Source organism: Mesocricetus auratus, unplaced genomic scaffold, assembly GCF_017639785.1.
Source record: "Mesocricetus auratus isolate SY011 unplaced genomic scaffold, BCM_Maur_2.0 Super-Scaffold_100011, whole genome shotgun sequence".
Lineage (NCBI taxonomy): Eukaryota > Metazoa > Chordata > Mammalia > Rodentia > Cricetidae > Mesocricetus > Mesocricetus auratus.
The window spans coordinates 568,394-592,745 of NW_024429195.1; the positions used below are offsets into that span (position 1 = coordinate 568,394).

Genomic DNA, 24,352 nt, shown 5'->3' on the forward strand with positions numbered 1-24,352 from the left:
AAACAAGTGACCCAGATGTCTAGCAGAGGTTCTTATACAGAGTACAAAAGTAGACTGACATTACATCTGAAATTCTAATAAGGCGAAATAACAAATGAGAATTACTAGACTAACGAAATAAAAGAGATGCAGAAAGAGATCTGGTAGTCATTACATGTACTTCCTGAAGAGTAACATGCCAGTATGCTGACACTCAGAAAGGTCAACTGCAACAGCGACCTTTAACAGAAAACATGCTGGAAACACATACTGGAAAAAAATACTACTGTGTTCATTTTATACAAAACCATTTCTTAACAAGAGGCAGACAAAATATGCAAGTAAAAATCAAATAACTCAGGAGGCTTCAGTAGGTGGAGGCCTTTCACATGAAAGGAAACTATAAAACTTCAGAATTTTCAGCCTGGAAATAATAGTCAAAGACAACTGGTACAAAGTGCAAAGATTCCAAAGGGAAGAGATAGTAAGTATAGCAGGAGCTAAACATAGGTGGTTTCACAAATAATAGAATCAATTGAAACTCTAAAAATTCTATTTTGAAGAAAATAAAAGGAAATAATTTCTAGAATGAATGACTCTAAGGAACTTTCTCCATTTCTTGATATGATCCTATAAGGAAAAGTCTTTAACAGAAATGTGGGGGAGAAAAAAGCAAGAGTATAAAATGGCCTTTTCCATACTTATTGTTAAAAAAGAAAGGTGAACTGGCCTCCTAGAACACCCAGTACTTAAGAAGATAAGGCAGGATTGTTCCAAGCTCAAGGCCTACCTTGGCTACAACAGTAAGTTTCATACCAGCCTGAGATACAGAGTATGATTCTGATTAGATAGATACATAGATACATAAATAGACACATAGATACATAGATATCTTTATCTATTATCATATCTAATGCCTATGAATGAAAAGTTTATTTCAAGTGTTAAAGATATATATAGAAATACTGACATTTACCATTATAAGGAAAGCTCAGCTTAATACACAGTTACAAAGGTGTTAATGGCACTTCCTGTTATAGTTGCAGATTAACAACATCCACAAAAGAAACATGCTTATAAAAACCAGATATCCATCTCTATACACATACACAAAAGAAAACAATAATAATAATGCAGAAAGTACTGCAATAAAATGTCATCAAATATTAAGTGCTATTTTTACTAAACAGAACAATTGTGACGATCTTTTAAGAAAGTTGGATGCTCTCATGGAGGATCCAGTTTTGATTCCCAGCACCCACATGGAAGCTGACAACCTTCTGTAACTATAATCCAAGGGGATCCAGCACTCTCTTCTGGACTCTATGTGCACCAGGCATGCAGATGGAATACAGATAGGCATGTAGACAATCACAGACACACACACACACACACACACACACACACACAATACAATTTTTAAAATCTTTAAATGAAAAGTTTATGATAATAAGCTATTTTATGACAGGAACTAGATTTAGGTACCTGCCAAGATTTATGGAGCCACTCAGTGATCTCCCATCACAGTTTGTTATTTCTAATAAATGCATGTGGCAAAGCTTGCTAGTAAACTCTAACCTGGAAAGGAAATATCCCCACATAGAATTTGCTCAGTTGTTTTCTATCACTGCTACAAATGAGGCACAATTCACAGACAGCGGGAAATATAGATGGAAGCGCTGAGAATGTAGTTCAGTGTGAAGCATGCCCTTAATGTATGAAAGACCCTGTGTTCAAATGGAAGAGTGAGAGGAAGGGACATCAGCTATTAGCAAAAATAAATACTGGATAAAGAACAGTAAAGCTCCTATATCACTGAGGAAAAAAAATCAAGGAAAATCAAAATGAACAACTCATCCAACACAGTTGGTTTGGGGCCACAGCCCTACTCTGCACAGTAGCCAAACCTAGCATACCAGAGAAGTAACCCTATCTTAGCTTAGTGACAAAGGGCCTTTTCAATCAGCTCAGGGATTTCCAGACAAGATTGCTCAGGGCTCAGATGCAGCCTATGTAGAAATCTGGGCCCTAACTGTAGTCGGGTCCAATATGATATGAACCAGTTATTGAGGAACTAGAATGGCGCTACACTTTACCCTTTTTTTCAATTATTTATTTACTTTATGTACATGGCATTTTGCAAACATGTATATCTGTGTGGGGGTATCAGATTCCCAGGAACTGGAGCTACAGACAGTTGTGAGCTGCCATGTGGGTGCTGGGAATTGAACCTGGGTCCTCTGGAAGAACAGACAGTGCTCTTAACCATTGAGCCATCTCTCCAGCCCGGCACTACAGTTTAAAAGCTGAAAAAAAATGTTTGTTTAAAGTCATCTACTTTGTCACTATAGAACTAAGAATTCTCTTGCCAACAAAGAATCTGGGTAATTTGTGAAAATGAGGCAAATTAAGGAGACCAAAATGATCTTAATACTGGGGGCTGAAGACGTGACTCACTGGGTAGGAGGACTTGCTGTGCAGGCATGAGGACCTGAGTTCCAAAACCAGTACTCACATAAAGAGGTAGGAGTGGTCACATGTGCACCTGCAAAGTCAGGCTATGGCAGGGCAAAGTGAAAGAGTTCTTCTGCTGGCTACCAGCCAGGTTTCAGTGAACAGCACTGTCTAAGGGAACCAGGCAGAGAATGACAGCAGCACACCTGACTTTCCCACATGTACACAAACATGTGTATACCTCACACACATACTCACAAACATCAAGTCTTAAAACTGATTTAAAATAATAGTGTTCACTTTCTTCTTCAGCCCAACACTACAGACCTACATAAATCTTTGACCCTAAGCAAGGTGTGATGACACACGGGGACTTTCAGCACTCAGGAGGCTGAGGCAGGATACAAAGTTTGAGACTAGCCTGTGCAATAGAGTAATGTCCTGCTTCATAAAAACAGTATCTTATTCAAAATGCACCACTGAGTCTTTTACTAAAATACTGGAGGATTTCAGAATTAATATCTAACAGTTTGCCTCTTGTCCGAATTGGATATTTGGAATAAGCCAGAAAGTCCTAATTAGAGCAACATGATAGAGAAGTAGGGTAAAGAGAATAGCCTGCCTTATAACGGAACTCATTAATTCCATAAGATTAATAATTAAGCCTCCATCTGTTTTGAATATCAGTGCAAAACTGTTTCTGGGTCTAGTCTAGGAAATGCTAAAAAAAAAATTGCTATAGCCATCAGCTGGGCTTCTTTATTTTGAGCAAATTTTATAAATATGCTCTAGCTAAAGTAAATGAGAGAACAACAGAAATACCACTTTTTGTTTAAAAGCGTACATAGAGAAACAGCATAAATTTTAAAACTCAAACTGACAACTCCTGTACTGGATGCACACAGCTGTCTTTCAGGCTACCTGTTCAAAAACAAGGCTGCTCAACTCAGTCCTCCGGGTCTCATGCTCACGGGCACACATGCAGACAGACAGACAGACAGACAGACACACACACACACACACACACACACACACACACACACAAACACACAAACACACACAAACACACACACACACACACACACACACACACAGGTGCAGAAAGAAATGAAAATCACCCTTAGTAAAGAGCAGATATAAATCACCACATAGTCAGTGAGTTCAGCTACGACTACGTGGTGTCCTCCTCAGAACTGACTTCTACAGTCTCAGCTTGCTGACCCAAAACAGACAGACTCGTGCCACATAATAGTGTTTTTGTCCACCAATGAACTGTATTTACAAGGTAATCCAATAAGATTGTAAAACAACTGAAAAATTACTATCACAGCCACCCTAATTTCATAGTTCAATGTATTACACATGTTGGTGGACTGTTCAGCCAGTAGAAAATATGGCATACAAAACTATGTAAAGTGCTTAACAGTGATAATGAAAACCATGTTACAAGTTTATATGATTATTGTGCTATATGCCTTATTATGTCTAAACGTACTTCTGGTTACTTAAAAAAAAAAGGTTTACTATATAAAACAGCATGGTATTATCTACAGACAGCAACTTCATATGTCTCCCATTTATCACATCTTTTGAATGCATCAACTGACTGACCTATACCATATAGGTTTGTGAAAGTACATTCTATTGGGGTTCATACAACATATTTGCCTAATGACGCATTTCTCAAAAATTTATCCTGTCATTAAGTAACTTATGCTTCTAATTTAAAATAACCTTCTAAGCTGGCCAGTGGTGGTGCACTCCTTTAATCCCAGCGCTCGGGAGGCAGAGGCAGGAGGATCTCTGTGAATTCAAGACCAGCCTGGTCTACAGAGTGAGTTCTAGGACAGTCTCCAGTGCTATACAGAGAAACCCTGTCTCGAAAAAATCAAAGACAGACAGACAAATAATAGATAGAAAAAAATAACCTTTTAACCTAAAAACTCAGCATCCAAACTTCTCCAGTAACCTAAAAACTCAGTATCCAAACTTCTCCAGAGCCCCACAATCACTTGAGAAAATTGTAGACTAAGCCCAACAAAAACTTGAATATGAACTGTTCATTATGTATAAATGTACAAAATGATAAGTCATGTAGCTCAATGTACACTCAAGCTCTACAGGGATACAAAATAAAAGAGTTTTTAGGTTTTTGTTTTATTTAAGTTTTAACTTAAAAGCTGCTTGTGGGGGATCAGTTAAGAACATGAGCTGCTCATCTAGAGGACCTGAGTTCTGTTCCCATAATGTCAGGTGGCTCATAACTATCTGCAGTTCTAGCTCCAGGGGATCTGACATCCTCTTCTTGCCTCAATGGGAACCCATACACATATGGCACATGCTTAAACAACACAGAGACATGGTGACTGTGGCTTAAGTAAGTTTGTCCCATAGAGAATAATAAAATGGAATCTCCTTTATTGAAATAGCTAATTGAGATGGTTAGTAATAACTGTGAATGTGACGAGCTCTAGAATTACCGGAGAGGGCTCTAAGGACATCTGTGTGGGATAACTGATATGAAAAGATCTGCACACTGTGGGTGGTACCATCTCTTGAAGTAAGGGACCCCGGACTGTATAAAGCTGGAGTCAGCTGCCATGGCATGCACTACTCTTTGCTCTTGACTGTAGATGTGATGTGTCCAGCTGCCTTACACTCCCACTGCCTTGACTTCTCCACCATGATGGACTGTACTCCTGAAATATGGACAAGAATAAGTCCTTTCTCCCTTAAGTCACTATTGCCAGGTTATCTTATCATAGCAATAGGAAAAGAAACTAAGACAATGACCAAGTAGGCAATAATGTCAATACTGTTCATAGCCATTGGGTTAGTTGCATTATCATTCTTTAAGAACCGACAGCGGAGGCAGGAGAGCCACAAGTTCTTCAGTCTAAGATATTCATTCAAAAACTATGGGAGGACAGATGGAAGAGAGAGAGGGGGAAGGAGAAAGTAGGGAAGAAATGGTAAGTAGGGGCTGGAGAGATGGCTTGGATAGTAAAGTGTTTACAGGATAAGCATAAAGGCCTGAATTCAGACGGCCAGCACCCCCATCAAATCCAGTCATGGCAGTACACACCCACAATCAAGTGCAAGCAAGCAAGGAAGAGACAGAAGGATCCCTGAAGCTCACTAGCCAGTCAGCCTCACCAGACTGGTAAGCTCCAGGTTCAGGAGACACTATCTCAAACAGTACGATGGGGAGTGGCTGAGGAAAATATACAACACACACACATCTATGTGCATCTGCACAAATACATATACATGCCCACATGAACATGGGCAATATATATACCCTGTACCTATAAACAAAAGAGGAAGAAATCATAAGTGAAGGGGAGTAAATTTTGAGCAGAAATAACTACACATTCAAGTGTCCTTGAGACAGACAAAAGAATTGTTAAACAGCATTGATATGTGAAGACTGTGTAGAAAAATGTGATTGAAAAGTAAGGGAGGAGACATAACACAGAGGGATATTGGCCTTATTAATATTTTGTGTCGTATTCTAAACTACTACAGGAGAAACTCCAGAAAACTGCAAATAAGAAATTAGTAATTTGGAAATGACTCTTTTTTCTGTCTCAAATATTCACTAAAAACAATTTGGGAGGGTCAAAGAGGTAGCTTTGTGGTAGAGTGCTCGACCAACAAGCACAAGGTCCTGGGCGCAATCTTAGCATCAAAAGAAGGAGAAAAAAAGAACTTTCCATACTCAATACACAGTTAAGAATGTATATGTTAGCAGAATGCAGTGGAGCATGCCTTCAATCCAAAAATTCAGGAGGCACAGTCAGTCCAAGCTCTATAAGTTTGAGAATCGTCTGGTATACATAGTGAGGTTTAGGCCTGCCAAGACTATATAGTGAGAACCCATAGATAGATAGATGATAGATAGATAGATAGATAGATAGATAGATAGATAGATATTTTATTTATATGGTTTTTCCACATATTGGGGGCAATAAACTCTGAAGGAGAAGCTTTTTATCTAATTAAATTACCAAAAAATCAAGGAATACTATCCACATTATTATCAGAATTTTTAGGGCTGGAAAGTAAACCCATAAACTAGTCACTAATGATTCACGTTACCTGAATATTTCATAATGCCTCATTTCAAATACTTTCCATTAGATACTAAGCAAAAACTGAATAATAAAGTACCAGGAACTTAAGAAAAAACACTTAACATAAAAGTCAAATTTTATAGCTACAATTATCTTGCAACTTTACTTCTGTCTCATAAAAAGAAATAATTAAAAGTTAACTAAATATTTTTTTCAAAGAGCCTGTTCTTCTGCCTGTTAGTTACAGTACAGTTTCAGTAAGACAGCAAAGAAAGTTCTTCCTATGCATACTTTGTGAAGGACAGGAGTCAGACTACTCAAAGGAACCCCAGGAGTCCCCAGCATCAGCTGCAGCTCAGTGATAATTCAATAAAAACTATTCAGCACATACAGACCTGATATTTATGCCACAGCTCCTCTGCCAAGAATCTCCTACTTTCTGTTCAAAATGATTACCTAAAAATTCTGAAAATGACATAATGCAGATTTCTCACCTGAAAGTAGTAACAACACAATTTTATGAGTGAAAATGGAGTGAGAGTAAACTATTTCCCTTCATAATTTATCAATGAAATTTATCAGTTTTGTGAAATCAATATGTAATGGTAATTGTTCTGTAAGATGATCTTTAAAAAGTTTTAATTTCACGGAAATTAGGACATATACAAATATATGTCATATATATGATATAGTTAGGAAAAAGAATGCTAAAACTATTTCTAAGACTAAGTAATCATTCAAAAGTCCCCAGTAAGAAGTTAAACCTTCTTCTTGCATAGATTTTTACATACATTTACCCCTACCATTCTGGCAAAGTATTATGCTCTAATAAGAAGTACCTTAATCTTCACCCAGCAATATTTCCAGGATGGTAATATTATTCTCATTTCTTTGAATAATATCCATACTCCAGGGCCATCTTCTCTCTCATATTCAATATCATGCATGCTTGTATCAAGGCTCCTTTCTTCATATCCTGTCACAGTATCAATCACTGCCTCCTGTCCACTCAATCCACGTTTGATTTATCAGCCGCCGTCTTTCTGGACTCCATAACTCGACCCAAACCATTTTAACAAGACATTGACAAATAGCACTCGGTATCACATCAACCTGTTCCACTTAGTAAACTAAGAAACAGTAACTGTGACATCTCTGCATAAGTATTCCATTCTATTCCCCAGACTGATGTATATTAATGAGGAGATGGTATTTGAAATGCTTCTTCCACATCAGCATCTAATATGATCAAATTAGGAAATGGGATGATTTATTAAATTTTGTAGAGCTGAAATATTTCTTTATATCGCTGTATGTGTGGTTTCAGAAAGTGAGCTGTTACTTTCAATTTTTCTACTGAAGATGTGCCTGCATTTCACAGACGAATTATTGTCTTTAAAAAGATTGCAAGAAGGCAAAATGTTATTAAGCAAATGCTCAGTAAAACAAACTAAATCAGTTTTAAAATTCCTAATTTAATGTAAATCTTGGTTGTTTCACTGAAATTCAGTTTGTGATCTTATTAAGTCATATTTGCATCATAGTGTCTTGCTGTAGGACAGTTTCAAATTTATAGCATTACCAAGCGGCTTCACTTCTTGACTTTTAAGATATGTCCTCAATAAAATAAAATAATTGCTCTCTAAACATACATTTTGTTCTTATTTTCAGATATAAGCAAAACAAAAATCAATAGATTGAAAAAGAATAAAAGTGAAAAATCCACTAGTTGTATCATTTCCTATTTAGATGTTAAAATATTCTTATTTAAATGTTGTTTTAAATTTAATAACTATTCCATGGGCACTTTAAACTATAAAAAAACCTAAATGGATATTTAATACAATCACAATAAAAACTAAAGCAGGAATGAGAACAAATAATGAAAACTACAATGCTGCCTAAATTCTCCTGTCATCTCATCTTCTATTTTCAGGTACATGCATATTCCGGAACTCAAGGTCTACTCGTTTGAAAACCAAAAGCCTTCCAGGGATAAAATCCACATTTGAGCATTTGCCTAGACTGACACATATGATCTTACACCCTTGATAGCTTCTTAGTGGGGTCACACTGATCTTACCTGTGGATATACTAATGGGTGTTAAACAATGAATGTAGAAGGGGTATTGACTTTATTACTGATTAGAAAATAACTATAAAAATTGATAGAAGTATGAGAGAAATATTACAAAAACAAGAAAGGACCATCCAATATAAAATTATGATTCCCAGATATTTACTTACAGCTTATGTGAATAAAGATCATTTGTTTCATATGAAATATAAAAATAATTTGACAATCCCAAAAGTCAATCTAATTTTGAACTGAAGAAAATCAATACTGTTCAAATTAAAGAGACAAATATTACTCTATTAATATATAATCTAACCTTTCTACTTAATATTCAAAAACAGAATATAGAGAAAATTAGATTATCAGAAATACTGTTCTTTGTTCCTTAAACACATGGGGAATATGAGAGTTATCTAAAATTCTGTTAAACCACTAAAACCAAATGAAATAGAAGTAAATTCATGAATCTGTTATAACGGGTAGTATAAAAAAAAATTTGAAACTATTTATTTACAAAAAAGTATGCTGTCTTTACAGTTTAAAAATGATCTTTTTTTTTGGATAGTGGCAATAGTAGTTATTGATCATTTTTTGAGACAGCCTATGTAGCTGAGACAGGCCTTGAACATGTGACCCTCCTGTCTCACCTTCCAGAGAGCTAAGATTATAAGTATATATCAATAATCACATCTTGAAAGTGCTTTTGAAACAACTCTTATTAAATAAATACATTTCCTGAAGATATGTTGTACTCCTTTCAATTAGTAAATATTTATTATTTGTTCTATCTGTGAAACCATATTACTAATGAAATTTTCATACCTTTCTCTAATACACAATAATCAATATCTTCTCCAATAACTTTTACATGCATCGTTTACAGGATGTATTTTTTTCCTTTTTTTGCTCCATTTTCCTGTATGTGTGGGATATGCATGTTTACATATTTAGACATGTATGGAGGGTGACATGTATGTGGAGGCCAGAAGATGATGTCAAGAACCACATTCCATAGTTCTTCTACCTTATTCAATAGTGCAAGATCTATCAAATAAACCCAGAGCTCACCTATCAATTAGTGTCTCTAGCTAGCTGGTCTAGGGGTAATCCTCTATCTCTATCTTTCTCTAGTGAAGAAAATAAACTTAGAACTGAATAATAGGGACTATCTATCTGAGAGGTCCGAATCTATGATGAAATGTATTCATTTAAATCCTAAAATACACTGTGGTGGCATATGTCTTTAATTCCAGCACTTGGGAGGTAGAGGCAAGCAGATCTTTCTGAGCTCAAGGCCAGCCTGGTCTACAGAGTTCCAGGGCAGCCAGAGATACACAGAGAAACTCTGTCTTGAAAAAGTAAAATAAAAAACAAATAAATCCTAAAAAAAACACATACACACAATGGGTCTTCTGAACATAATTTAATAAATATTATTAATGCAATTGATGAATTAATTGCACTACCCTACCCAAATTAGTAAATCAAAAGGGAATCCAGGGCTGACCAGATGGCTCAGGGGGCAAATGTACTTGCTGTCAAACCTGAAAACTTCAGTTTAATCAAAAGGTCCCATGTGGTGGAAGAAAACTGATTCCCATATGTTGGCTTCTGACACACACATACATATACAGACCCAGACAGACAGATGCACACACACACACTAAATGAGTAAATAAAATGTAAGTTTTTAAATAAGAAAAAGAAAATTATAACTATAATTGGCATGGTAGAACAGGTGTGTAAAGTCATTGCTCATGAGACTAAGCTAAGATGATCACTTGACTTCAAAAATTTGAAATTAGTTTGGGCAACACAGAGACACACAGTCCCAAAAAGAAAGAAAAGTAAATCAAGTCAGCTGTGTAATTAATCTTCAATAAACACAAATAACCACCAAAGTCATACAAGTCATCAAATAGGTAAGAGAAAAACCATGATAATACACTGGAAATGAAACTATAGTTCACTTCAAAAGACAATTGAGTAACAAAAATCAACACCAATTAAATGTTTAAAAACAACTTTCTCAGCAAGTACAAACTATGGAAAGATTTTTCTTCAGTCTTAAAGGCAACCAGTAAGAAGAAGAAAAAAAAAAAAAAAAAGACGACGAAGACTATAGCTAATATTGTTAAAGGTTAAAGGAAAAACTGCAAGAATGCCCACCTTCATCAGTTTTCTTCAACACCACCATGAATATACTACACAGAAATAGAAGAAGACATTAACAGTTCAAACAAGAGAATAAAATTCTTACTTATCAGACAATAAAACAGTTTTCAAAGAAAATACTAAGGACTCTTCAAGAAATTTAGTGGAACTAATAAAAGCAGCAATATTATAGGTCATGAAATAATAAGAAAATAAACAAAACATGTAAAAGGGATATAGTTACAATATGGAATATAAAATTAATTGTATGTCAACATATTGACAAATAATTGAAAAAGTCAATCTTAAAATAGTTCAGTGTTCCTTTTTATGTTGATTTAGCTCATTATTTCATAATTTAAAAGGTATCAAATATATACTATAGAAAAATGTCTAAAATGGCAAACTAATAGCAACCATAATGGCTTACATTTCTTTCAAATTATGTTGAAAATATATTTTAAAAGTGAGTTCTCCTCTATCTGAACTCTAATCCTGTCAGAGACAGTCATTGTAACAGTCTTTGTAATATTTTGTTGTTGTTGCTGTTATTTGTTTGTTTTGAGGCAGGGTCTCATACAGTCTACTTCGTCTCAAATTCATATGTAGATGAGGCCAGCCTGCAGTTTTTATTCTTATCCATACATATTCATACACACATATTCGTTGCTGTATTTTTGGTCTTCTGTAGCTCAGACAGGGCTCAAACTCCTTGCTATCGAGCCAAGGAGGACCTTGAACTCCTGATCCTCCTGCATCCACTTCTCAAGTGTTAGAATTACAGGCATGTGCCACCATGCCCAGAATATATCTTTTATTAAAGAGCAGATATATGTCAACATTCAGTAGCATGAAAAATGTGGAAATAAAGCCGGGCGGTGGTGGCGCACGCCTTTAATCCCAGCACTCGGGAAGCAGAGGCAGGCGGATCTCTGTGAGTTCGAGGCCAGGCTGGACCAAAAGCCTCCAAAACAATACAGAGAAACCCTGTCTCGTAAAACCAAAAAAAAAAAAAAAAGAAGAAAATGAAAAAGAAAAATGTGGAAATAAATATAGCAATATATGTGCTATACACTAATTGTTTGAATGTTTCTGTAGTGGTTTGAATGAGAATGGAAATGATTGGTCATCAGGAAGTGTTACTATTTGAAAAAATTACAAGGTGTGGCTTTGAGGATGTGTGTTACTGGAGTATGGGCTTTGAGGTTTCAAGAACCCAATCCAGGCTCAGTGGCTCACTCTTTCTGCCGCCTGCAGATCCAGACATAGAACTCTCAGCTACTCCAGCGTCTACCTTCCTTCATGCCACCATGATGACAACAGACTAAACCTCTGAAACTACACATAAGCCCCAATTAAATGCTTTCTTTTATAAGAGCTGCCATGCTCCAGATGTCTTTTCACAGTAATAGAACACTGACTAAGGCAGCTCCTAAAAATGAACATGTACAAACTCTAGTCTTCCTTATAGTATATCTGGAGAGAGGGCCTCTGAGAATGAGACCCTTTATGGTGAGCTTAGTGTCCTGATAAAAATCACAAGATAAGGCCGGGCGGTGGTGGCACACGCCTTTAATCCCAGCACTCGGGAGGCAGAGGCAGGTGGATCTCTGTGAGTTTGAGACCAAGCCTGGTCTACCGAGCGAGTTCCAGGACAGGCTCCAAAACAATACAGAGAAACCCTGTCTTGAAAAACCAAAAAATCACAAGATAAAAATTGCTCCTTTTCCAGTGTTCTCCACTACAGGAAGAAACAAAAACAAGAAGATGACCATCTATGATCCACAAAAAAAGAGCCCTCACCAGAACCCAGACAATTATGAGAAATAAATATCTCTTGTTTAAATCATTTGTCAGTTACCTGGTCAGAGCAGAATTAAGTAAAACAACATAAAAATATTTGTACTGAAAACTAACTCCACTGTTGAGAGAAACTAGAAATTAATAGATACACACTACGCCCATAAACTGAAAACCAACACAGTGTTATGCCAGTTCTCCCATTCTACTGACCCAGTCAACTGCAACCCCAATTCCAGTACACTTGTGAAAAACCTCGGCATCAAAGCGCCGGGCACTGAACCGAACCGTCTGCCCAAGAACCGGGGCCAGACCACTGGCTGCAAATGCAAGAGGTGATTTATTGAGTACACAGGCGCCTGCGGATGCTACTGCAACTCGGGTGCAGAGCATACCGGGCTTTCAGGGAGTATAATATTTATAGAGTTTCAATGGTTACATAAGTAACAGGCATTTTATTGGCTCATCTTGGGGGCAGGGGTAGTTCCCACAGACTAAGTTTCCTGGTGTTATTTTATGAAAGACCCAGGCATACTTCAGCAATTATTATCCGGGTCCCATGACTACTATGGTGATCATAGACACAACTGGGGGCAAGGGTAGTTGCCAAGGACTAGGTGTCCTGGTATTGTCATATGAAAGTTCCCAGCACGCTTCAGCAATTATTATCTGGGTCCCATGATTGCTATAGTGATCAGACACAATTGGGGGCCGGGGTAGTTGCCAAGGACTAGGTTTTCTAGTATTGTCATATGAAAGTTCCCAGCACGCTTCAGCAATTATTATCCGGGTCCCATGACTGCTATAGTGATCACAGACATCCTGTTTTGAGGGTGAGACACCTGGTCTGGGTTTCTTTCATTAGGCAACGGCCTGGCCTTGCTTTTCTTTTCCTAGGGGGTCCTGGGTAAGGGTCTTTCACTTGTTTGAAGAAACTGCCAAGCTGCCTCTAAATGGATATGGATATGCAAGCAATAACACCTGCTTTACAGAACCACAGTAGTAAAAATTATCTAAGACTGATATAAAAACAGAGCAATTCAACCAAACCACCCCAAAAAGAATCTCACTCAATATAGTCAATTACTGCCGGGCGTTGGTGGCGCACGCCTTTAATCCCAGCACTTGGGAGGCAGAGACAGGCGGATCTTTGTGAGTTCGAGACCAGCCTGGTCTACAGGAGCTAGTTCCAGGACAGCCTCCAAAGCCACAGAGAAACCCTGTCTCGAAAAACCAAAAACAAAAAAAAAAAAAAAAAAAATAGTCAATTACTTTTTTTAAGGTATCAAACTATTCAGTAATTAAGTGGAATTCAAGCTAGAAAAACAGCTCAGTGCTTATTAAAAACACTTATTGCTCTTGCAGAGAATATGGGTTCCCTTGCCAGCTCACAACCATCTGTAACTGCATTTCCAGGGGATCCAATTTCCTCTTCTGGTCCCCAAGGTACTAGGTACATAGGTGGTACATATACATCTATGCAGGCAAAACATTCATAAACATAAATCTTTTTTAAGCAACTGAAATTCTAGTAATGATGTTAGACATCTATATTAAAATAAATTAATCTAAAACTCTACCTCCTACCAGTCACAAAAAATTAGAAATATCATTAAATAAATGTCAAGTGGTTATTTCAGATGAGAAATGCTTTAAAAATTCATAAGCCAATGTCTGCAAAGTCACATATTTACAATCAGAAAAATCCCCCTCTCAAGATATCTCTTTAAATGCAAAAGAAAAATGATGGTAGTTTTGTAAGCAAAGCCTAGCACCTTATACACTTTAAGGTGATACCACCAATGACAATATCATGAACCTCCTTGATATCACACACTAAAGAACACTCCCTAGTTGATACTCTTGCCAAAAACATGTAACTCATTCCAATAATGTAAAACAACAACCAAAAGCTCATACAAACTCAAACTGAGGGACATTCTACAAAATAAAAAGTTAAATATTCTTCAAAAGAATAAATGTTATGGAAAATGAGCAAAGACTAAGGAACTGTTATTAGCAAAGGAAAGATAACAACTAAATGCAAAATACAACCCTGGATGAATCCTGCTGGGAAAACTAGTGAGACTTAAATAATATCTATGTTTTAGTTACTACACTGTCAATAACCTACTTGTTAACTATAGTGAGGTTATAAGGGGTATTTGGAAATTTTGTAGGATAAAAGTTAAGTTACTCACACAGATAGGATAAAATACTTTCTTTAAATCTTGCTAAATGTTAATGGACTAAATATTATAACTATAGTTCTTACTTGATAACTGTTCTGTTATATATAATATGACTATGTTAAAGTTAAAACCTTTCTTTTCATTTAGACAGAAAAGGGGAGATGATGGGAGAAGACCTTCTATGTATATGTTGCCCTACTGGTTGATTAAGTAAAGCACTGTTGGCCAATAGGGAAGCAAGATAGGTGGGGCTAGGAGTTGAGGAGGATTCTGGGAAACAGAGGCACAGGCAGTCACGATGGATTTTTCTTTTTGGAGACAGGGTCTCACATAGTCCAGGCTGACCTTGACCTCACTGTGTAATTCTGATCCTCCTATCTCTACCTCTAAAGGGCTGGGATTACAAATGTGTGACCACAGATCTAAACAGAGATTTCTCAATAGAGGAAATTCAAATGGCAGAGAAACACTCAAAGCAATGTTCAATATCCTTAGCCTTCAGGGAAATGCAAATCAAAACTACTTTGAGATTTCATCTTACACCTGTCAAAATGGGTAAGATCCACAAAACAAGTGACAGGCCATGTTAGTGATACTGTGGAGTAAGGGGAATACTCATCCATTATTGCTGGGAATGCAAACCTTACAGTCAGTATGGAAATCAACATGGTAGTTCCTCAGAAAACTGGAATCAATCTGCCTCAAGATCCAGCTATACCATGCTTGGGCATATATCCAAAGGATGCTCCATCCTATCACAAGAAAACTTGCTCAGTCATGTTCATTGCTGCTCTATTCATAATAGCCAGAAACTGGAAATAACCTAGCTGTCCCTCAACAGAAGAATAAAGAAAATATGATATATGTACACAATGGAATATTACTCAAGTGTTAAAAAAATGGCATCATGTAATTTAGAGGCAAATGGATGGAACTAGAAAAATTGATCTTGAGTGAGATAACCTTAACCCAGAAAGATAAGTATGATCAGTGCCTTATTCAGCCATCATCAGAGAAGCTTCCTGCTGTAGCCGATGGGAACAAATACAGAGACCCACAGCCAGATATTTTACACACACAGAGAGTCCTTGGAACACACAGCTCTAAAGGGGATGTCTCCATCAAATCCCTCCCCTCAGAGCTCAGGGAACCCTGTGGAAGAGGAAGCATAAAGAGTGTAAGAGCCAAAGGGGATGGAGGAACCAGGAGAACAAGACGCTCTAGATCAACTGAGCAAGGCTCTTACAAACTCAGAGACTGACGCAGCATGCACGGGCTTGCATGGCTCTGCACTGGATCCTCTGTGTATTACAGTTTTCAGTTTAGTATTTTTATGGGACTCCTGACAGTGTGGATGAATAGGTCTCTGATTCTTATGCCTTCTCTTGGGTTCTTTTCCTTCTGTTGGTTTGGTTGTCCAACTTCAATGTGATGGTTTTTACTTCATCTTACTATACTTCATTTTGTATTGTTTTGTAGTGAACTTTTAGAAACTGTTCTCTACTAAAGAAGGAATAAAAGGAAGTGGATCTGGATGGGAAGGGAGGTAGACAGGAACTGGCACAAGTAAAGGGAGGGGGAAGTGTAATCAGGATATACTGCATGGGAAAAAATCTATTTTCCTTTTCATTGTTTTTCCTTTTTTTGAGACAGGATTTCTATGTCAGCCTGGCTGTCTATCTTCAATAAAAGGCAGTGGAGGAAGGTCATAAACTTGGTATTGGGGGGGGGAGGAATTGTGAGAAGGGTTGGAGGAAAGTAACATGGGCGGGGCTGTAAGGACAAAAGGGAAGAAGGAAAGTAATGTAATTATATATTTTAACTAAAATTATATGAGTGCAAAAACAAACAAACAAAAATGTGTGTCCAGTTTTATGGGGTGGGGACCTAGGGAGGGCTTTACACATTGTTAGACAAGCTCTCCATCAACTGAGCTATATCACCCACCCTCATAATTTAATTTACAAATATGTTAAATCTCTCTAAACAAAAAAAAATCAGAGCATAACTAAATAGATTAATAAGACAATATGCAATTAATTGCTCTCTACAAGGAATAAGTCTTACAATAGTATAAACGTGGTCAAAAACCCATGATTGGGGCGATCACAGACATTGGAGGATCAGGAGATAAATTGGAATGGAACCTATTTTAGTGTCCTATTGCTGTGAAGAGACACCATGATTCATAAAGAAAACATTTTTTAATATTTATTTATTACATATGCAGTGCATTGCCTACATGTATGCCTGAGCACCAGAAGAGGGTACCAGATCTCATTATAGATGGTTGTGAGCTACCATTTGGCTGCTGAGAACTGAACTCAGGATCTTTGGAAGAGCAGCCAGTGTTCTTTTTTTTTTTTTTTTTTTTTTTTTTTTGGTTTTTACGAGACAGGGTTTCTCTGTATTATTTTGGAGGCTATCGGTCCAGCCCGGCCTCAAACTCACAGAGATCCACCTGCCTCTGCCTCCCGAGTGCTGGGATTGAAGGCGTGTGCCACCACCGCCCGGCTGCAGCCAGTGTTCTTAACCTCTGAGCTGTCTCTCCAGCCCCAGGAAAATATTAACTGGGGCTGGCTTACAGGTTTAGAGGTTTAGTCCATTATCAGCATTGTGGGAAGCATGGGCAGCACACAGGCATAAATGGTGCTGGAGAAGGACCCAAGAGGTCCACATCTGGATCAGAAGGTGGCAGAAAGAGAATCACCAGGTCTAGCTTGAGCATTTGAAACCTCAAAGACCACCCCCAGTGACAAACTTCCTCCAATAACACCATCCGTACTCCAACAAGACCACACTTCCTAATAATGCCACTTCCTATGAGTCTAGGGGGGCCATTTTCATTCAAACCATGACAGAACCAAACGACATTCTAAGTATTTATGTTTATAACCACAAACAAGTCTACTGTCAGCCTTAATCATGGAAACTTTTCTTTACAGTGAACTGTAATGAACACAGACTGCTCAAAATACTAAGAATAAGTGACAAGCCTGGGCTCAGCTCTATAAACAGGACATTTATACAACCCTCTAAAGTTTGGGGAACATCACAAAAGAAGGAACAGAGAGAAAGTAAGTCTGAAGGTAGGAAGAAAGGCTGTAAAATGCTATCTTCAGACCACGATAAAGCCATTGCAATAATTATCTCACAGCAGCTGTGGCTGACTGCACTGGGTCTGCACAAAACTGTGCCTGTCTGCAGCTAATCACGAGTGCATGAGACTCTACTCCTCCCTGCTGAACAACTGGCTACCAGTAGATCCTGGAGAACATCAAAGTATCTTCAGTTGTGTAGTCAATGGTGAGCCTACCAGGCACCAGTGGCCACAAAATGATCCAGGTTAAAATTAGTGGGTCACAAAACAAAAAGATATGAGTATGGAAAAGGGACTTTGTACGGAAGGAATGATGATGGGTAGGAAGAAGATTAATGGAAGGTGGGAGTGAGGAAAAACAGAAAGCATTATATGAAGTATAAAATGTCAACAAACAGATTTGACCAACAAAACAAAGAGACCAGCCTTAGCTAAAAAGACATCTACTGAACAAAGGATGGAAACAGATATTCAATATAATCGGTAACCAAAAAGAATAGAAGTGGCCAAACTTAGCTCAAACAATAGACTGTAAGTCAAAGACTGCATTAAGAGGGAAAGTGGATTTATAATAAGTTGGCCTAGCCGGGCGTTGGTGGCGCACGCCTTTAATCCCAGCACTCGGGAGGCAGAGGCAGGCGGATCTCTGTGAGTTCGAGGCCAGCCTGGTCTACAGAGCGAGTTTCAGGACAGCCTCCAAAGCCACAGAGAAACCCTGTCTCGAAAAACCATAAATAAATAAATAAATAAATAAATAAATAAATAAGTTGGCCTATTCACAAGGAAGGCAGGACAATTTTGAGCATCTATGCACTTAACATCAGAGCACCTAAATATATGAAGGAAATGTTGACAAAGATGACATGAAAAATATTAGCCACAATAACAGTAGGACATTTTATCATATGTTTATTTACTTATTTTGTGCAAATATGTGTGAGCATGTGCATATCATGGTGCACATGTGAAGATCTGAAGACAACTCATAGGAGTTGGTTTTCTCCTTCCACCATGTGAGTCTCAGGAATCAAACTCAGGTCCTAGGGCTTGACAGCCAGGCTGTTAGAGATTTTAACACCAATTTGCAATAATGACATATATACATATATACATATATATATATATATGAGCATATGAGTGAAATAAACTATGACATTATTTACCATTAAGCAATAAAAAGTAACAAGCACTGATATGAGAGCATTAAGCTAAGAAGGAATGTGCAAAATATTACTACCATATGATTACATTTACATAAAATTCTCAAATAAAATGTAATAGATTCATACTATAGAATACTGTTCAGCAAGGGAAAGACATAATTATCAGCACATATAAAGTAAATAAAGCAGCCAGGCGGTGGTGGCACACGCCTTTAACCCCAGCACTCGGGAGACAGAGGCAGGTGGATCTCTGTGAGTTTGAGGCCAGCCTGGTCTTCAGAGTGAGTTCCAGGACAGCCTCCAAAGTCTCAAAATCCAGCCCACAAAAAAATAAATAAATAAAAAATAAAATAAAAAAATCTCAAAAGTATTATGGCTAATAAGAAGCCTTAGCAAAATGAACATTGTATATGACTGCAGATATGTGAAATTAATCTATTCAAAAAGAAACAAAACCTGTGGTTCCAGTTCATCTAGCAAGCAGGAATTAAAAAAGTTATGAGTGAACTATCAGAAAATGATAAAGGTCTATTATTTTAGAAGATATATGCCTTTGTTAAGTTCAAAAATGTATGCTTATAATTGTGCATTGTAATACTTATGAATTTTACTACAAAAGAAAAAGTTTTAAAGTATCTTTTCAAAAGAAAAATTTACAAAATATTAAATTTTGTGAGTAGACACTGAAGTATTGAAGGGGAATATATACTGATATCTGAAACTATGGATTCAAACCTTAGGATAAATTAATGGACAGAGAGGAAGAAATGAGTAGGTATGTGATAAATAAAGTAGAAAGTTAATGGAAATGTCTAAGTATTGAATATATGAGTATTCAATATAAAATTCTATCAACTTTGCTATATACATGAAAATTTTAATATTATAAGGGAGAAAAGTCCACTGAATATAACTGAAGCTGTGGTTTCAGGAAAATCTGTAGCCTTAAACACTTTTATCAATAAAAATTACACATACAAATATAAACTCCCAGCTCAGTTAATGGGTAAAGGTGCTGAACTCACGCCCTGGAATGCACTAGGTGGAATGGAACAGTCAGCTCCCATAAGTTGTTCTCTGACCACACACTTGCTACAGCATGAACATGACCATGCATACACACACACACACACATTTATTTTTAATTAGAAAAGTAAGTGAATAAAAACCAAGTACAGAATAGGAAATGAGAACAAAAACAATAATTAATAACTTAGAAAAACAGAAGACATAATTAATCAAAATCTACTTTTTAATGAGCTTGTTTTCTGAATCAGGGTCTGTGTAGCCCATGCTGGTCCCAAACTTGTTAAATAAATGCTGACATTACAGACATGTACTGAGCAAGCCTGGCATTTTTTTCTTTTGAGTCTAGGTAATGTACCAGATAATTTAAATAGGAAAAAAGTTATAATATATAAGTTAATGAAAGACAAAAGGAAAATAAGCACTGAAATAACATAAAAGCCTAGAATCATTACAGGATATTAGGAAGACTTCTAGACATTTATTTTAAAATCCATATGAAATAGATGATGTACTAAACAAGAAAAGTTTATCAAAAGTAAGTCATATGAAACAGAATATTCAAGCTGTACAGTTTCTGTTAAAGAAATGAAGAAAGTTACTGTGATGGCATTGAGCCCAGAGGATTTCATAAATCTACAAAAGCTTCAAAGAACCGATTCTCAATAACCCAAATTTGTTCCTGAGCATTGGAAATGAAGGAAAACTTCCAAGTTGTCTTTGTGAAGAAAGGGCAAACAATATAGCTGCAAATAAAAACAAAACCTTGGAACTCTGGGGCATGTACAGAGAACAAAAGTGTATTATACAAAGTGGTTTATACACAAAATAAATAAAAGGCAGAGGGGCCAATGCCAAATAACAAAAACCCAAAGAAGCTGAACATTTAGACTTTACTGCAATCAAGCTTCATATGCAAAGAGAATTATACATTTTATGCCTGTTACACTAAACAAGCCAGTTAAAGCCTAATACTGCATAGAGACAAGCAGAGACAAGAAGCAATCTTTAAAACATTATTTTTACAAAAACAAAAGAGGAGTGGAATGGGAGGTGGAAATGCAGGGGTGGGGTGGGGCGAAAGAAGGGACTAGGAGAAGAGGAAGAAGGGGAAACTTTTTATTCTTTCATTTATTCCAATAGTCTTCTGTCTAGAGACTTGCAATAACTTCTACATACCTGTTTTCCTCAATTCCCTCATTACCATGGTTCTATTCTACTGAATCACAATTCCTACCACTGTCTGAGATACCCAACTCCTCAAACATACTATTCCCTACAATGGACCTAAAACAAAGCTAGAAAACGTTAGGCTGCTCGGGTTGCCACACCAAAGTACCACAGTATAAACAAGAATTTATTTTCCTGGGTTTTTTAGACTATAAGTTCAAGATCAAAATGCCAGATAGTTTAGTTTCCTGTGAGAGAACTCTTACCTGTCCTGTAAAAGGCAACTATTTCACTGTGCCCTTCCATGACATCCTCTGAGCATAAACAGAAAGATCTCTGTTTCCTTCTCTTTTTTTAAGGTTTACGTTTTTAACGTTACTAATGTGTCTGTGTATGTGCAGGTATCTTGGCACTGGGGTTATAGTAACTGCTGAGCCATCATCTCTCCAGTCCTTACTTCCTCTTCTTGTAGGGTCAACAGCATTATGAGATTAGGGCCCCCCGAAAGAACCTCATTTAACCTTCATTACTCCTATAAAAAGCCCAATCTACACACAGGTGCAGGGATAAAAGCCTTAACAAAATTTGGAAAGACATAAATGCTCAGTCCATAACACAATATGTTAGTTCTCACCCTGATCTTCCCTCTCCAGATACTTCCACCATCATTCAGAAAGTGAGAAGCCACAATCAGAAAGAAACGAGACATGTATCAGTGACTGAGCCATCAGATAATGACAACTACATGAGCAGTCTCCAATGAGGAAAGCAGAGTTGCCTTCTGAAGCCAGTGAACCCAAAGAAAAATAAACCACTGCTGTTGTGAGCCACTGGTCTGGAGAGTCTGTTAGAAGCAATGAGCACTAATAGGCATACCTTCTTGTTCTGCTTTTGGACCGAGAACGCTGAGCTCTATAGGACTTCCCTCGACCCCTGGAACGACTTCGGCTTCGTTTTCTTCGGGAGCCATAGGAAGAGCTGCTGCTTGACCTGTGCCTGCGCCTGAAATAAACCACAGGTCTCACTGCCATGCAAAGTTTTGGTTGTGAGAATTCAGGGAGAGTTTGAAATTGTCTCATTCTTGCTGTTTCCCTCTTGCCTCAAAGAAGAGCAAGTAAATAAAACATTACTGGTCTCCAACACCCAGACAGATGACTCACAGCAGGACTAGTAATATTTATGATATTATGGGTCATAGCAGTATACAATCTTTCCAAATATCATCAAATAATGCAAGAACTATACCAGCTTCTATCTGCTTGCTTACATACAAAGGATGTAGATACTAGGCCTGATTAGGAAAAAAAATGAAAAAAATAAAAAATAAAATCTCTGCGTTGGGATTTAACCCTCCTAAGTACCTAACTACTAAAAGAGCATTATTTTATTCAACAAATTAAAAATACAAAATAACATGACTTCTTAGGAACATTACTCTCTGTGTTGTATAAACAAAAATTATGAGCATTAACCTTCTCTCATAAGAATGGGAGCGAGGCTGACGGTCTCTAGACCAGGACCTGGACTCGGACCTTGGCCGCCTCCCGCCCTTCTTGTGGCTGTATGTCCGGCTGTCTGAAGAGCTGCTTGAAGAGGAGCGTCTCCGGTGTTTCTTTTTTCTCTTGCTTCTGCTTTCTTCCTCAGTGTCTGATGACCGGCGTCCCATCTCTACAGTTTACAATAAAACATTCCTAACTTAGCAGTGCAACAAATGAAATTCAAGATACAAACTTTTAAAGTTTTCAAGAAAAAAAAACTATGTTCCCTAAGCTGGGTCCAACTGATTTTCCTCCCATGCCTCCAGAGCAGCTAGGACTACTGGCACACGCCACCACACCCAGCCACACCTTAACATTTTTAAAGTAAAATGTGGTTGGCTTTTTTTTCTAGGCATGTGACACAATCTCCTAGCTTATCAATGAACTTTTTACATATTCTGAACAACTTGAATTTGCACCAACTTTTTTGAATGTCTTTTGAATATCAATCCTAAAGAAAGTTCATCATATCAATTTTCTGACAGCTTAAGTTGCCACTATAATTAACTGTATGATAATTTTGTTTAGTAATTAACCATTTAGTCCTCCATTTTTACACTCCGTGAAGGTAAAAGACACTTTAGAGTCATATTTTTCAAGCAGAGTTCTAAATACTTAAAGGTTTGGTCTCTTTTTTTTTTTTTTTTAGATTTTACTTAAGTTTTATTTTATCTGTATAAGTGTTTGCCTGAATGTATGTCTGTTCACCACATGAAGCATTGCCCATGGTGTCCAATGATCGTATCAGATTCCTTGGGACTGTGGTTACAAAAGCTTGTGAGCCGCCATGTGGGTGCTGGGAATTGAACCTAGGTCCTCTGGGAAATCTGTGCTCTTAACTGGTGAGCCACCTCTACAGGCCCTGAGTTCTAAATATTTAAAAGGGAAGACCTTACCAGTCATTATGGAAGTATGAGATGAAACAATGCACTATCATCATTTCACTTATGAAACTGAGGGAAGAAAAGTTAACTGAAGTACAAAAGTTGATACTTACTGGGAAGTCAGCCAGCTCTTTACACAACGCTAGCTTGTTATGAGTCTTTCAGAAATCATACAGCAATTTAATTTAAAAATAAAAAGAATTCTGATACTTTTTTGACAGTACAATCTATTTCTAGAAATATATATGAAATTTTTTATTTAAAAAAGATAAATGCATGGGATTGACATGTAGCTTAGTTAGAAAACTGCTTGTCTAACAAGACATTCTCCAGCATTGCCAAAAACTCCAAGTGTTAGTGATACCTAGAATCCCAACGCTTGGGAGGTGGAGGCAAGAAAGCCAGAAGTGTAGGGAAGGAGGACCTTAAACTTCTGGCTAGACTAGCTAGCCTGGGATATATGATCCTGTCTCAAAGAAAAGAAAAATTCATGAAGGTTTTATTACAGCATCAGCATATCATATCTATGGAGAAGCTATAGGAAAACATGTACGTAGAAATAAAAATTAAAATGAACAGGTAGAGAGATAACCAAAAAGAAAATAGTTCCTTATAAAGATTTCCGAAATGCACGAATGGTTCAGAATGCATGCCCCTAAAAGAAAATAGTAGTTCTTTCAGGCAGAACCACAAGCAGGCATAATAGCATAAACGACTGTGACTAATGAAAATTAACCAC

At 37.2% G+C, this 24,352-nt stretch overlaps 1 protein-coding gene and 1 long non-coding RNA gene across 6 annotated transcripts in view; one reads left to right on the forward strand and one right to left on the reverse strand.

The window, feature by feature from the left end:
- LOC121143141 overlaps positions 1-23,833 on the forward strand; it is a 120,454-nt gene extending 96,621 nt beyond the window's left edge. Inside the window, exon 2 of the long non-coding RNA XR_005880241.1 lies at positions 21,845-23,833. This is a non-coding gene — a long non-coding RNA (uncharacterized LOC121143141). The remainder of the gene's footprint in view (positions 1-21,844) is intronic.
- Rsrc1 (arginine and serine rich coiled-coil 1) overlaps positions 1-24,352 on the reverse strand; it is a 306,538-nt gene that overhangs the window by 273,481 nt on the left and 8,705 nt on the right. For 4 of the 5 annotated variants that reach the window (XM_040754324.1, XM_040754327.1, XM_040754323.1 and 1 more), the window contains exons 2-3: positions 22,664-22,859; positions 22,068-22,193 (exon numbers count right to left, since the gene is read on the reverse strand). In XM_040754324.1, coding sequence (XP_040610258.1) covers positions 22,068-22,193; positions 22,664-22,859 — 322 coding nt within the window. The remainder of the gene's footprint in view (positions 1-22,067; positions 22,194-22,663; positions 22,860-24,352) is intronic. The other variant, XM_040754325.1, reaches the window with a different exon arrangement.